This window comes from Carassius auratus, chromosome 50, assembly GCF_003368295.1.
Source record: "Carassius auratus strain Wakin chromosome 50, ASM336829v1, whole genome shotgun sequence".
Taxonomy (NCBI): Eukaryota; Metazoa; Chordata; class Actinopteri; order Cypriniformes; family Cyprinidae; genus Carassius; species Carassius auratus.
The window spans coordinates 14002475-14018648 of NC_039292.1; the positions used below are offsets into that span (position 1 = coordinate 14002475).

Below are 16174 nucleotides of genomic sequence, written 5' to 3' on the forward strand. Positions count from 1 at the left end.
TTCTAAAAGTGGCAACAATAATATAACTGTGTTAAAAATCAACCCCATTACCATTTCATTTCACCCTGATTTCATAATTTTGGGACACCCAGGAAGCTGCAACATCACTGCTCTTCGCTATATGAGATGTGAAAAGCCCATACAACCCATAAAATGCTTTCATATACTGTACATCCAGTCCAAAAAAAAAAAAAAAAAAAAAAAAATCCATAAAGCAATTAAACATTATCCCCAACATAAAAGTGCAGTACACAGTTTTTGTTGCTAAAAAAATATCTCTGTAGTGTTGCAAAATTGTATAGCAGTCGGGTGGTCATGTGATCCCAAGATGGCCACCACCGCGAGGGTGAACCACCCTTACGAAAAAAAAAAAAAAATCTTTTAGCTTCCTGCAAGGACTTGAATCTCCATCACATGTGGGTTTACATAATCATACATTGGTTAAACTATTATACATTTTCTAGATGTAACATTTTTGTGTGCATTCTTATCTGATATTTGCATATAAAACCGTGAAAAGTTTTTGTAACTTATTTTATGACCTTATTCACCACAACTCCAGAAGGATAATAATGTCATTCCAACCGTGCCATGATGATAAAAAAGCAGGAGACAAATTCTGCTCATTCCACTCTGAAGTATTACAAGACTTTGAGATAATTTTGAACCACATCCCCAAACCGCCAAAAGAAACCAGAGCAAGAGGTGCGAAAGTGTGAGTGATCCCACACAGAACCGCTCCAACTTTATGGGTTCTAAACCAGCAGATTACACACTTGAGAAATTACTAAAAGAATGCCAGCAGGTATTTCACACAAAGCAGCCTCACATTGGTGAAGCAGTCTCAGTGTTGAGATTCCTCACATAGCTGATGCTTACTGGAATCTGGTTTGATGGGGATCGGTTTCCCGCTCTAATTTCCATCTAATTACACTTACAGAATAATTATAGACTTCCACTGTCATCTCAAGCATTATATTTCTCTTAAACAGGAGAGAATGTGGTGTACATGAGGTGTGGAGAATAGAAATATCATGTTTAACAGAACATTTTGATGTTTTTACATGTCCTGAAAGGAATTTGAACAGTGTTTACCTGGGCAAAACCAGCGCCATCATGCTAGGGTGTTGTTGGTGGTTGTCAAAGCATTGGTATTTGTTCGCTAGGGCATTCTGGATGATTTTAAACATGGCTACGTAATTTTTAGGGTGTTTGGGGTGATTCTAATCATGTTGCTTTGAAGTTGCAAGGGGGTTCTGGGTGATTGGTTACTGAAGGCCTACCAACAGGTTTCTGAGATATTCGGTTCCTTAGACATGGATCAATTCTTCCCACTTTATCCTCCAGGTGAGAACGGGAAGTCAGAGCAAGAGCACAAAAACAGAGCAAGACTTTGAGGCATCATGTCACAAAACATTTAATAGAATCTTTTTGTCTAGTTTGTACAAAATGGAAACAATGTTTCATTACAAACCAAAGAAGTTCCAGATAAGGCTATGGCTCGCACACAGTTCAAATGGAGAGTAAACCTGCAATTTCTTTTAAGATCTGCTTGGTAACATTCCCGATACTCTTACAGACGCAACTCTGTGCATGACTACAAGCAACTTGAGACATAACCACATGGTCAAATAAAATACTGTTGAAATTCCATGTCAACGTGCATAGCATGGATATATGAGTTACGTCACTCAAGGATGGGAAATTCGATGACGCCCAACCCTGGAGACAAATCAGAAGTATTCTTAGACCACAACCCACATCGTTCGGCTACCACTGACTCAAATTAAAACACTTTCGTAACTACATCGTAACAGCTAAATCGGAAATGTAAGTTATTTCAGATTCATGAAGACAGCAGGTTCATTTTGTTGGCAAAGCAAACCCTGAGTGATGCTACACTGGACGACGCCTGGAGTTCATATCATGACGAGTCTCCAAAATCCTGCTATGTTGCAAAAATGGCCATGGCTGCATATGGACTTTAAGAATTCAAAACGCATATGGCATCTTTGCTAGACCCTCTTACACATTAAGCCTTTATACATGTTGCAGGATCAGTTATGGAGTGCGAAATCACACGACTTATGAATGAGAATACTGAGGTCATCCCTGTAAAAGTAAACAGTAGAGAAATAAACAAACAAACATGCATTTCCTAAACAGTGTTTGGTTTCCTATTGCATTAGTGTGGCGAGTCCATGAGGAAATTAGGTCTATGTCCAAATCGTCATATTGTCTGACAGACAGCCGAGTTGTGCCGTGGCTATCTGTTCACCAGTCTTACTGCTGTTTGCACTCTGCAGGAGGAGGGTCTTTCTGTAGGAACACAAAGACAGAGATACAAGATAGAAGGAGAGTTATGAATATTATTTCAGGGACTGGGGTAGTAATGATTTGCCTAGTGATGGTTTGATTCATAACACATGCGTTCTTTGGTAAAAGTGAAGTGTGTAATTTCTGCACCAATAGCTGCATCAAACATAACAGAAAAACTGCTGTTTTCGAACAGGTATTGGCATCGCCCTCACCTGCCATTGGTCAGAAATTTGGTTTGTCCCAAAATCACACTATAGAGTGCAGTAATGCTACCCACTTTTTCAGCGGCACTGGATCTGGAAGGATTTTTTCCATTCATTTTTCTTTTTTTTTGTTAAAGCGTCATATGCCAACCAACCAGCTAGCTACAAACAGCATTTTAAAAAAAAAGACTAAGGTACAAGTGTATTTAATGAGTTAAATGTGGAAAAGAACTACAATCCCACAAAGCACTGCGAATGACAATCAAATTAAAAATGATTGAGAAATATAAAACTATGCATTTAAAGTTGTTGATTGTGTGTGTGTATATATATATATATATATATATATATATATATATATATATATATATATAAAATAAAGTTTATTACAAAATATGCATTTAAATATTGTAATATTTGTGTCTTTTGAGAGTGCGATGAGACTGACTCCATTAAATAATTTGCAGTGCTTCAGCGGAGTGGGTGGAGCTCAGTGCATGTTTGGCGGAATTTGGTCATTTTAAGTCTCTGATTGGTTGAATTTTATGCACAGCATCATTGGGTAATGTTTCTCACCAAGCAATCGGGTGCACCTATAATAAGTGTTTATATTCGGACTATTTTAGATTGCTTCGGGGGTACCACGGCGGAGTAACCCAGTACCTTTGTGATTCTTCATAGACATAAACAGAGAGAAGTAGTTCCGGCTACAATGTTATTCCTCAAAATGCAAGCAGTTATGTTTATTCACCGCTAGAGCGTCAAAAGTTACCGACTGCAGCTTTAAGAGCAGTAGGTATGTCTTAAATGTTAATCAGTTTTTGGTTATATAAAAAAAAAAAAAATCTGTTTTCACATGGAGAAAATAAATGGCCTTTTTACTTCCAAAACCCAACTATTATTACACACTATTAATCCAGAAATTGATATGTCAGACTTCTTAGTATTTTAATGTTAAAATAATGAACACACTTCACTTTTAAGGTTAATTTAGTGAGCATAAGTTGAGAAGTTTAGTCTTAAATGTCATTTTCACACTTCCATTTGCTTGTTTAATTCAAATGTGACTGTTGCGTCCTCCTGGCTGATCTGCTTTCATAATATTATAAAAACAAAAATAAAAACTGACATGTCAACATTAGAAATATGAAGAAAAGTGTTTGTTTCACTTTAATTGAATTCATTTCCCAATTCACATCTCCAAAAGTTTTTGGCACAACCCTCTTCTGTCATCGCTCAGAAGGTTAGCCCCGCCCCAAAATCACACTAAGCTATAAGCCATGTAGACGATAGTATCGTATATCGACTATATCGCCTGTGGCTGATATGTTTAATGAATTATACGCAATTAATAGAAGTTTAATCCTCCAGGCTGATCCATTTTCAATTGTTTAAATTGTTTCAAACTGTGATATGTTTGCAAAATACGTCTATTTGCAAATATTTTTTTTTAATCATACGTAATTAATAAAAGGTATGTAGTTATGCAGCTACGGACTGCACTATGGTTCACATGAACCAAAATCCATGGTTTTCAAGCAAAACTTAAAAGCACACAAAGCTCTCTTGTGAAAGTGACATAAGAGTGAAAGCAGAGGAGAAAGACTATAATAATGAGGGAAGACAGTTTAAAAGATAAATGGGAAATAGCACCACATCCCTTCAGGTGTCTCTTACCTAGAAATGCATGAAGTGAGAAATGAATTATGCCTGTAATGGGGAAGTGAGGGGACAAACACACAGGTTTACACATCAGGCATGCAGCTCATCATGAAGCATCATACAAGTTACTGTTTTCAATCCAGACCACCTCAATCAAACCAAGATCAGCAATAAGGATCCATTCAATTCAGTGATTCAAAAACGACTATGTTTGGATACATGCAACGACTACATTGCAGTATGCAGTATGTAGGCTACACGGTGCACAGCACACAATATGTGCAGTATAAAACTGAGCAAAGTGGGAATATTGTATTCCAGTATGCAATGCGCTCCATCCCAAATGCCAATAGTTGATACACATTAACATGTTGCAAATTTATGATAAATTTGATTAAAATTGATTCAATTATTTAAAAAAAAACAATACCATGCTGGTTAATGTGACCTACTAAAATCTCAATGCTTAAAATGCTCAAACTAATCATAGCAAAATAAAAAAAATGATATAATAATGAATGATAATTGATAATGCATGATAGGAAAACAGGTGATTTAAATGCTCACCGTGGGATCATAATCTCCCTCATCCTCTTCTTCACCTTCCTCATCCAGGTCCTGAATGACACACATACATTTGCTGTCATACTGCAATTGCCCATAAATTTGGACCATTACAGTTTTTCTCAGTCGCTTTAATGCATTTCTCAAATCAGAAATGAAATTCTCAAAACTTCTTGTACAACCTCCACATCATCTAGTCATTTATACACATCATAAAACCAGATTCTTATTCTTTTGAACAAGTTGCGATTGCTTTTGTACATTCATGCAATTGATTACGCACATTTTTCTGCGGTTTCCTACATTATCAGTTGCTAATGTCACGTTGCTCAATATGTATTGAAGTTTTCTGTGCAATAGTCTTACCCTTCAAAACATCTAGTCTTTAGTTCATCGTATAAGTCATTAAATACAAAATGGTTCATCTAGTTGTCATAAACTGCCAAGCTCACTTTTTATTTTTGCACATTATTATTAGACTTTTTGTCAATTTGGCATGAATTGCGCAACTGAATCTTGACTAATGAAGAGAATGTAGATGATAAACCAGTGATAAACCATTTCTCTGAAATAGATGAAAGGTTCATCTCATGAATCTTCAGTTTGGAAAGCTTATACTGTAAAGACAGAGGACAACACAAGAGTTACACATTCTGAAAATTGACTTATTTTCATCTTTGTGCCCATATTTCGTTTTCCTTTTCTATATCACAATGACATTGTAAAGGTTGTTTTTTAATTATTATTATTTTGGTCAGACCACTAGTAAAAGTGTAACTGGGAATTCTATCCAGTCTCTTTAAATCAATATTCCACATACAGTAATATGTAAATTTGTAATTTTAAAATGGATATTTGGCATATGGCTTACTGTTCAATACAGTAGTTTAGATCAGAACATCCCTCCAGAGTACACTGTTATATTGACAACATGACTAAGCAATTTGACTGTCTTATCCGTAAACTATGACACAAGGACTTGTCATTCTGATGGCACTGACATGTTCATTGACACGGATATTTATTTTTTAGTGATTAACTAAGGATTTTGAGCAAGAAACTGGCTTTTGCAGATAATCCATGGTGTTTTGCTATGAGTTGTTCTGAGAAATGCACTTACTGTTTTGCAAATCTCAAGGAAGATTCGAGAAATGTACCAAAGTGACTGAGAAAAACTGTATTAAATGATAAAAGTGCCCATCAAAAGGAACCTCACCTCCTCTTCCTCTTCAAGATCCTCCTCTTCATACTGCAAAACAGCATGGCATTACATATAATTATTATTTAATGCACTTTTTGGTCAATTATTTGTAATTTAAAACTATGTAAAGATATATATCAATAAAATAACTCCTATTACAATTAAGTGAATGTAAAGCAAATACATAAATCAAGATATATATATATAAACATTATATATATATATATTTTTTCCTTTATTTTGTTTTTATTATAGTCAATCCCAGATTTCCTTGTGATAGTGATAGTAAAGAGAGCAGACATACACTCTCGTCGTCGTCGTCTAAGGCCTCTCCTGTGAAATAAAGCACAGCTCTGGGAATGACCCGCTCTCGGAAGAAGTGTCCGATCTCAAAATCTGTAGCTAGAGTGCACTCCAGATCTTCATCCTGTACACAAACACACACAATGAGCATCCAGTGGAAGGTGTTTTTATCATTTGCATTTTTATTTGTAAGTAAATTGCTGCATTAAAAACTTGAATGGGTCCTTCATAAATTACAGAACTGAAAATAGCATCTTCGGATGTCATACTAATGCAACACTGGTTTAGAGATGTCATCGTGCGCCAACTGAGAAATCATTGTGCAATGACTGTGCTTGTGTTTTGTTAAGCAGCCACGTTACTGACGCAGAAACTCTTTAGATGTTTCTTGTTGGTGACGTGTTTTCTAAACTCGCAGAGGAGGATAGAGCTGCAGCGTGTGTTTGTGTAGGCAGCTAAAAGACGTGTGCTGCATATGGCCATGATTCAGAGGTGTACAAACACAACAAAACAACAAGAGCGCAGGACGTCTCACTCACCATCCCATCAGCCGACGCTAGAACAGAGAAGAGGAGAAAACCATCAATTTTAGCACAAGACAAGGTTTATTTACAGAAGCCTGAATCCCACCCCACCCCAAAATACAAAAAAATAATAATTACCAAATAGCAAAATAACGTTCTGTGTGAACGAAAATGTAGCTTATTAAAATCATTTTATTAATTTTTTATAATTAATTATTTTTCTACTGAATTCTCCTTACATTAATATATCCTGGTTTTGTTCTAGTTGTGTAATTATTATACATTTTATGTGCTAATTAATATTAATTTTAAGAAATAGAGTGAAATATGACCCAGACTTATTCCTGACCAGTTTTGTGCGATTCAAACATGCAAACGTCATTTCGTTTATTTTTATTTTTTTCTCGAAGATCTGATCAAAGTCTGGCCTGAAGGAGACGTCTCTTCAGAGTCTTTCCGGAAATCCGTCGAGCCCTGAAAGCATGACATCACTCAGTTATAGCTTAACTTTCGTGGCGCACCTCAGACGGGAATGTTGTGCAGATCACCTCAGCAACAGATGAATTACACGCGTCCTGTCGATAAGAGCGCCTCTTTCCCACAGTCCGTGTTCAGGACGGGCGGCATTCCTTACCTGCCGCTCCATCAAAGGGGTTGACGGGAAAAATAGCGCGTAAAATGCCAAGCATTCAAAGCTCAGCGTTTTTTTAAAAAGGGTGAATGAAGTGAAGGAAAAGCAAGAGTGTCAAATTCAGCTAGATTTCTGAGAAAAATATAATTGTCTCTGTGACACCCTGTTGTTTTATCATGATGTTGGTTGTAGTAGAAGATGGTTCAGTCATTTTTGTCTAGACCCCTGCTGAAGATGCACACAGAGGCTGTCATCACATTGGATTTCCATTTGTTTGCCAATTAAATTCTGTCGAATTATTCGATTCAAATGATTCACTATTTAAATGTTTCCAATAAGACGGAGATCTGAACGGAGATTCAGTTACCGAGCACCTTCTGGACGACGAGAGTTTGTCTTACATACAGAATAGTTAGGAGGAAGAAGGATGTTTGATTCATCTATTCACACAAAAATAATGGTGTGATGCCCCCTGCTGTTCAGAGACATTTGCACACAACTATACTATAATTAATCACACATATCCCATCAAAAACTGAATTTCAGAGGACTTTTTACATTGATATTTCTCATTTACATATTTCCATCAGTTAAAATGATGAATTCAGTCATTAACCTGCAACTATTTGGCCAAACCAACAAACTGCCAAAGCACATAACAACAAAAGCCTTTTCATGGATATCAAAGCATTTGAAAACAAGCTCAATTCTCTAAATCCAAAGATTTCAGTCTAATTAAATCACACCAAGAAGATCGTATTACTCAGTCTGGGTCACGTTACATTATAATAAATGATGAGATTTCGTTTTATTTCACTAACTGAGATAACGGTGATCCTCTGTTCTTCGTTCTCTCACCTTTAACCGGACTGAAGAAGTTGAAGAATGAATCCTGTGGAAGCTCTTTAGTGACCGTCCGAACCGTCCCTCTGCCTTTGTGTTTCTGCTTCTTCTTGATGATTTTGACGGTCACGTCTTTGCCTTTTTGCCAGTCAATCTTACAACTATAAAACAATGGCAGGTGCACCAGTTAGAAACACTGGTAATCCAGATTCACGAGAGAAGTGAATCGAATGTAATCGCAGAGTGTCATCCTCTCATCATAAACAAGCCAGACAAACTGATGAGCCAGTTATGTCAACTGCAATAATTATTAAGTTTTTTTATATTTTTGAAGGAAGCCTCTTTATGTTCACCAGGGCTGCATTTATTTGATAAAACATACAGTAAAAAGAGTAATATCGTATATAACACACTTTTTTTATTTGAATACATGTTGAAATGTAATTTATTTCTGTGATACAAAGTTGAATTTTTAGCAGCAGTTTTCAGACACATGATCCTTCAGAAATCATTCTGATATGATGATTTGCTACTAAATTATCTATTATTATTGGTGCTCAATTATTAATAAAAGTTCATTGTTAAGATTTTGCTGCCTTATATATTTGTTTCTCAGGATTCTTTGTTGTATAGAAAGTTCAGAAGCACAGCATTTATTTGAAATAGAAATCTTTTCTAATTATTAAAGGTACAATTTGTAAGATATTTGCAGTAAAATATCCAAAAACCACTAAACAGCTGATTACTAACAATATCGCTAATGTTTTCAACTACTTGTAAATCATGAGAAAATTCCCATTTTAAACAGTGACACGGGGCAGTGCAGTCCCCTGTCAATGACTTTATCCCTTTGTTACCGCCTTTACTGACGTAGAAACCACATAACAACAGTGTCGTGGACAAATGCGTAAGTAGTGTCTAGCGTCCAGCAAACCACTAGCTTGCTTCAAGCAGTTCTTTTTTACTTCTTGCACGTTTTATGGTGGATTGTGTTACTTATTTATTGAACATAATTACTGTTTACCGTCTGCCGCTGGTTCTGTCGACAAGGACAGCTCCCGTAAACGTAAGTGCACAGACCAACCAAACTACCCAAGAAGAGTTTGGGACAGTGTTAATTTCGTTGACTAAATATTTTCGTCATAATTTTCGTCACGAATATATTTTTGCGGACGAAAACGAAACGAAAACTAAAAAAGAAGGCACTGATGGAGACTAAAACTATGACTAAATTGATTGACATTATCGTCAACGAATAAAGGACGAGACGAAAATAGACTGTGACGAAAATCAAATCAGCAGACGGGAGAGATGCGAGGAATGAACAAAAGAACCGGCAAAACATAACAGGTGAGACTGCATGAGAGAAGAGAACCAATCCAAGCCTGACTTATTGAGACGTGAAGCGAAGGTTTTCAGTTTTTAAATGAGCTCCCGGGAAGATGGCATTCGAAGAGGTGATGTCTAAAAGAGCGACAAAATGTCCACAGCTCACTTCACGTTTGACGACGAACAAAACAAAACAAAGTGTAAAGCACACGGAGAGCTCATTCGTGGCAACACAACCAATTTGAAAAGACATTTACAGACGAGCCACCTGGACATTTTCTCAAATGTAATTTCATTATTTTATTATAATATTATTATAGTGATTTTTGAAGGATCATGTGACACTAAATACTGAGGTAATGATCTTAAAAATTTAGCTTGCATTAAATAAATTAATTGCTTTTAATTATATATTCAAATTGAAGACACTTAATGGAAACTATAGTTTTTACTCTGTTTTGATCCAATAAATGCTGTCTTTTTGAACATAAAAGGCTTCTTTCAAAAACATTCGAAACCTTTTCACTGCTTTATATACTGAAATGCTTTTGGTTAGGATTTGTATTAACGAGCACAACGGGTCATTTCTCCATCGTACCCTTCACAGTCGATGATCTCCGGCCCCTCGAATGAGAACGGATCCTCTGCGTCCGGCTCGGACTTCATCTTGTAGACTTTAGTGAGGACCGAGTTACTGAAGTAGCTGTTGGGCTCGAAGTGGAACTCTAATGTGAAACTCTGTTGTGACAAACAATTGAACATTACTAAATCTGAAACCTGTATCCATTTGTAAACAGAAGCCTGTTTAGCTGTTTGACCAACCATCGGCTGTCCAGGCTCCGAAAACCTCACAGTGATGTCCTGCAGGTGCTTCAGGATCGGCTCATCATGATCCTACAGGAAACAGAAACATCCCAGAATGGTTCATCTTCAGTCGGCACTGATTTAAGGGAGGAATCATTGCGTGATGTGTATTTATAAGGTAAAGCAGAGCTGAGAGAATCCACAGAAAAATCAATGGATGAACTCGGAGGATGCAGTCCTGCTGATCACTAACATAATCAAAAGACACTTCAAGAAAATGAATACATTAAATGACATGTGATACTGCGTGCACCAATACAAACTCACATATCCTCCATAAGCCTCCTGTCACAAGAACCACATCCTGTGTAAACCAACAGGTCAAAGCAGACACTTTCTATAAATCACACATTAATTCAATTATAAAAATGTAATTATTAAATGTACAGCCCCAGCTCCAAAATCTGGCTACAGTTAAACAGCCTATATTATACATACCTCGAGTCTACAGTTGATTATTATTATTCTCATAAAATGTATAATAATAATAATGATTATTTTATTTACAGAAATTATTGATTTATTATTTGTGTACATGTTGTGCATATCAACAGTCCTAAACCAAAGCCAATGCAATGTAATCACTGTAACTATTCACTGTAATTATTGATTTACCATTTTACCAAATTACTGTTCAATTCTAATTAAAACCCTATTTATTTTATTTATTATTATCCAGTGATTCATATTGAGCATAACAGCACTAATGCATGGTAAATTGTAATATTTTATTTACAATAACACAAAACACATTTGAGAGGTTTTTATTCTTATAAAATGTCTAATACTACTACTACTACTAATAATAATACCAGTATTAATAATAATAATAAACATGATCATAAAATACAAAAAAACATTTGTGCATAAAAACAACGCTAATCTGTGGCCAATAACGCAATGTTACTGCTTTATTATTTTACCAAATTATTGTTAAATTCTATTTAAAATTCTAGTTAAACCCCAAATTGTTATAATAATAATAATCATTATTATTATTATTATTATTGCCCAGTGTTTCATGATGTGCATAGTCAATTAACTGTGCTGCAAGGGTTTATTTTGCTTTATCGCACCAATTCATTGTTAAATTCTATAAAAAAATGTAATTAAATACCAAATTATCCAATATCTTCACACCATTCCACCATAATTAAACTAAACTCAGAAACTGACCCCGAATCTTGAAACAGTGCTTAGTAAAAAAAGTTCCAAAAGTGAATCTGACTGCAATATAAACATGTCACTAGATATTAAGATATTAAGCAGAATTAAGATGAGCGTTCACCTGCAGCATTTCTCCCAGCATATCCACACGTTTGAAGATGGTGAGCCAGAACTCCGGGACTCCTTTCGGATCATCGGCCCCGGCTGAATCTGCCTGCTTCTCCTCCAGAGCAGCTTTTTTCTGCAAATCTTCCTGTCGGTCAAAATCTTTTTGTTAAATAGACCGTCATCATCCTCAAATCGGACATTCACGAACTCAGTGCTTCCACAGAAAGGGTTGCCAAGAATGTAGAACGCTAGAAAATTGAAATACGCAATAGATTTTTTTTTTTTTTTTCCAGTATTCTCACAAGCATCCACTTACAGCTAGATCCTCTTCCTCCCTGTCACTTTGCCATTCGCATTCCTCATCTGTGGGTTCAATGGTGCCGGCCACAATGTCCCGTCTCTGAACAAAGGAGCATCGTGTTATGTGACATCATCATTTCATTTGCATGACATCATCATGTCAAGGGCAGAACACTTGTAGCATTCATTTCGTAAACAAGTGTGTAACACAAAACCAAAGCAATTAAAGCAATTGGTTTTGAAACGGTTTCTTTGGACAGGTCTGTAAAAGGAAGGCGGACTTCACTTTATATGCATTGTGGGTAAAAGTTGAACAACTAGCTTGTCTCCAGACAAGGAAATGGCTAGGCTTGAAGGAGAGCAGCTGGCCATTCGTTCTGCTGGATTTAATTTAGCACTCAAATTGATTACGTACAGGCAACAGTCGGGCCTGAAGGTCAACTTTCGTGCTGTAGGTTTGCGAGGGGTTAAATACTGCAGTGAAGCAGCTCCCACCTCACTTTGGTACACGAAGCGTGTTTGAACAGCATGCTTGTTATTACAGAGAGTCATTAGCATGCCTTGTCAAAGATGGGCTGGTAGAGGCCAGCGTACTTCCTCTCCAGCTCATGCACTTCTTCATAGAACTTGGCTTCGATGTTGGCGCTCTGGAGCTGGAGCCTCTTCAGGGCATAGACTCGTCTCTTTACCATCTTGGGCAGGAACTGGAAATTCACTATTCTAGATAGCCAAGAGTCAGACAAGGTTTAACAACAGATTTTTTACAAGCTTGAAAAAATTCTGAAACACATTAAAGCAAGACTGCTGATGTTTACTAAAACAAGTCACTAAACTTAACAGATGAAACTAAGGTTTACAGATGCTTACAAAACAAACATTTTGTACATTTGAAATGTATTCATCTTTACAGATGTTTACTAAAACAAGTCACTGAACTTAACAGATGAATCTCGTGTTTTGTAAACATCTGTAAAGTATGGCTGGGCGATAAAATGATAACGATAATTAGTGCGAAGTGCTTCAATTCAGCGAATAACAGAAATTACTCGCTGATTGAACTAGTTTAAAGCCAGATGAAACTGGAAATATTTAACAAAGATTTTTTTTTTTTTTGGCCATATCGCCCAGCTCTACTGTAAAGAACAACAGATGAGTGTTGAGCTTTATCTGTTATGTTGTGTAACTTTAAATTAATAAAGTGTGGTGAACCTGTTTCATAAAGATCAGTCAAATTTAGAAACCTTAAGTTTATGATACTTTACAGATGTTTACGAAACAAAGGTTTGTTAAATGTACAAATATTTAATATTTAATAAAACAAGTCACAGAACTTTACTAATGAAACTCAAGTTTGTAAACATCTGTAGTGTCATAAACTTAAGTTTAATCTAGGGATATGCCGGTATCAAATTTTCCTGTTGCGATTAATTTCTCAAGACTTTTATCACGGTATTTAAATTTAGTTTAAAAAAAAAGTGCTCATAATACAGTATTAACAGGTTACAAAACTGTTTTTCTTTTTTTTTTTTATCAACGTGTTATTAAATATTGGAATACGTAAGATTAATGAATGTTCAGAGGAATTTTCATTGGCAGTTTAAGTTAACTAATGAATTAACTCATGTTAAAAATGAAGACCTAATGTAAAACGCAAATTAACAATAATAATAAAAAAAACTTTCTAACAATTTCTATGTTATGTTGTAGTCCAGATTAAAATAGCCTATTAATACTTAATACTTAAGTATTTGGCACTGTGATGAACATCATAGCAAATACACAAATCTGATTGGCTATTTAAAATTATTAAATATATTTTACAAAGTAGGTCAGCTCAGCTGGTTTATTTGTGGTGTTTCAAGGGTAAGGACTGCATTTTCTGCAGTTTAGCACCATCTGCTGTCAGAGAGTGAATGTGCTTTCATTCAGCGCGTCTCTCATGGGTTCCTCCATGTGCTTCTCATGCGTGCTTGTTTACATCAGAGCGCACAGAGTCTTTCAAGCAGCATACAGCGATGTTGTCCAGTTGATGGGAATAGTGTTCTTAAAATGCATTCCATATTTGTCATAATTTGTAATATATAATTATTGACGAAATTTAGAAATGCCCACAATAACAATATTGTGCATATTCATTACCGTGATATATGGCATTGCCGAATACCGGCTAGTTTAGTCTAGTTTCATCTGATAAGTTCTTTAACTTTAATATATGACTGTAAAGGTAAACATCTGTCAAATTTACCAAACTTAGGTTTATGATCATGAAACAAGTTTATGAAAGTTTACAGACAGATTAACAGATGACAAGCAAGTTTAAAACACTTAGATAATTACAAAACATATATTTGCTAAATTTGACAGATGTTTATGAAACAGCTTGATTAAACTTTACAAATGTTTACAAAACAAGTTACAGATCTTAACAGCTGAAACTCAAGTTTATGGCAACTGACAGATGTTTTGAAAACAAGACTTTGCTTAATTTTACATTTCTACGAAACAAGTTTACTTCACATACATTTACTAAAGCAACTTGGTACAAAAACTTAAAAAGCATTATAACACTTTACAGATGTTTATAAATCCCAAGTTTAGAACACTTTACAAATGTTTATGAAGAACACAATTTGAAACTTCCCAGAAATTGTACAAAACTGTACAGATGTGAAGTCTGTGCTTTTCTTTATCATATTTGTTTTATAAAGTCGTGCAAATAAAATGGTGCGTACCTTTCTACTTCTAAGCCCTCTGGTTTGTCGGACTGAGGAGGTTTATTCCCTCCTTTGCCTTGGGGGGGAAAATTAAAGAAATAACATCTGAAAAAATCCCAATGTTATTTTTTAGCACATGTATTTCATTAAAAGTGCGTTTATATATCCACAGCTGTCCTAGAGATAGATGTATAATGTATGGTTCTCACTGGTTAAAAACCTATTCAACTATTGCATCTTTTATAATTATTAGTATTATTATTATTATTATTATTTATTTTAGAAAAATAAAAATAAAATACCACAAAATAATGGAGCTCTTTAGAACACTTACATACTTCTATTCGATGTATATCATAAATAAATTAATAAATACATGAATGCATTTAGTAGACTTTTATCCAAAGCGACTTACAGTGCATTCAGGCTAACATTCTTTACCTAACATAAAAATATCATAATATATGTAAGTAAATAATAAATAAATAACATATAAATTACACACATACACAAAAAAAACCTACCTTTAGCTTCACTCTTTTCATTTTTTCTATCCATTTCTACACCTCAGCTATTTTGCAAAGAAAGAAAGAATATCATAAGTAAACGCCATGCTCAAATTAAAATATGTGTCCTGTTCATTAAATTGCAATCACAAACAGTTAATGTATTAATTTCAAAGGTCCTTTCTGTATTTATAAGACATCTATGTATGACTAAAACCAGCATGGCTTTAAATACTAAATGATGATTATGATACTGATATGAGTGGTTTAAAAACAAGTGGAGCTGTCAATCATATCTTTTAACAGTCTGACACTAAGCGTGCATCACAGCATCATATTGCTTATGAATTATTGAGTGATTTAATAACCACTTTTATGCCTCTTTTCCATTTCCCATGAAAGTGATTTTTTTTTTATTTTTTTTTACATTATGGAAGATGAACTGCCTTTTTGGTTCACTGGTGTAGTTTTTGAGAAAAAAACCTCAGGAGAAACTCTGCTGAAGCAGAAGACTGATGTCTTCTGTACAGTAATGCACTAGACTGCATGTCTCATTGCTGTCACTGTGATGTCATGCATGTGTCCAGGGCTGTTAATGTCCTATCATGCACATGTGCAGCACATGTCTCTGACAACACCTTAACTTGTACAGCTCTAACCTTACAACACATTAAGTCATTAAATCCTTTTAAAACCACATATGTCATTTACAGACCACGACATATGAGCCACCAGCTTTAATCTCAACGATGAAATCATGTTTTCTTTGACTTACCCCAACGTTGCGCTCCGGACCGTCCTCACGCTTCTATCAGACGGAGAAGTGCGATGGCATGTCGCATCATCCTCAACTATCATTGGATGGCTGGCTGTCACGGGCCACGTGGGCTGGCCAATCAGAGACGAGCCTCTGTATCATGAAAGGCTATTGGTTGC

General features: G+C 35.5%; 1 protein-coding gene across 3 annotated transcripts; it reads right to left on the reverse strand.

Annotated features, from left to right (window-relative positions):
- Nucleotides 1–1401: 1401 nt before the first annotated feature.
- On the reverse strand, nt 1402–16132 carry LOC113067101 (nucleosome assembly protein 1-like 4). Of its 3 annotated transcripts, none has more exons than XR_003279271.1 (15): nt 16014–16132; nt 15257–15303; nt 14751–14808; nt 12579–12738; nt 12035–12118; nt 11732–11863; nt 10402–10473; nt 10178–10317; nt 8266–8411; nt 6792–6808; nt 6254–6376; nt 5965–5997; nt 4752–4802; nt 2047–2319; nt 1402–1983 (listed from the first exon to the last, which is right to left on the reverse strand). XR_003279271.1 is itself a non-coding variant. In XM_026239363.1 (15 exons), the coding sequence occupies exons 2-14, from the start codon at nt 15288–15290 to the stop codon at nt 4227–4229; spliced, it is 1056 nt and encodes a 351-aa protein (XP_026095148.1). In that variant the 5' UTR covers nt 15291–15303; nt 16014–16132; the 3' UTR covers nt 1402–2319; nt 4200–4226. The 3 variants fall into 3 exon arrangements, 2 of the variants coding, with proteins under 2 accessions (XP_026095148.1, XP_026095147.1); XM_026239363.1 differs by adding an exon at nt 4200–4232 and having other exon boundaries at nt 1402–2319; XM_026239362.1 differs by having other exon boundaries at nt 1402–2319.
- Between the last annotated feature and the right edge of the window lie 42 nt (nt 16133–16174).

Bases quoted from the DNA above. Each gene is read 5' to 3' on its own strand.
- LOC113067101 (XM_026239362.1), bottom strand. From the start codon at position 15,290: ATGGATAGAAAAAATGAAAAGAGTGAAGCTAAAG. The intron at 12,739-14,750 runs GTACGCACCATT...TTGGCTATCTAG, and splicing joins GAGGGCTTAGAAGTAGAAAG to AATAGTGAATTTCCAGTTCC. The intron at 12,119-12,578 runs GCATGCTAATGA...TCCTTTGTTCAG, and splicing joins ACCAGCCCATCTTTGACAAG to AGACGGGACATTGTGGCCGG.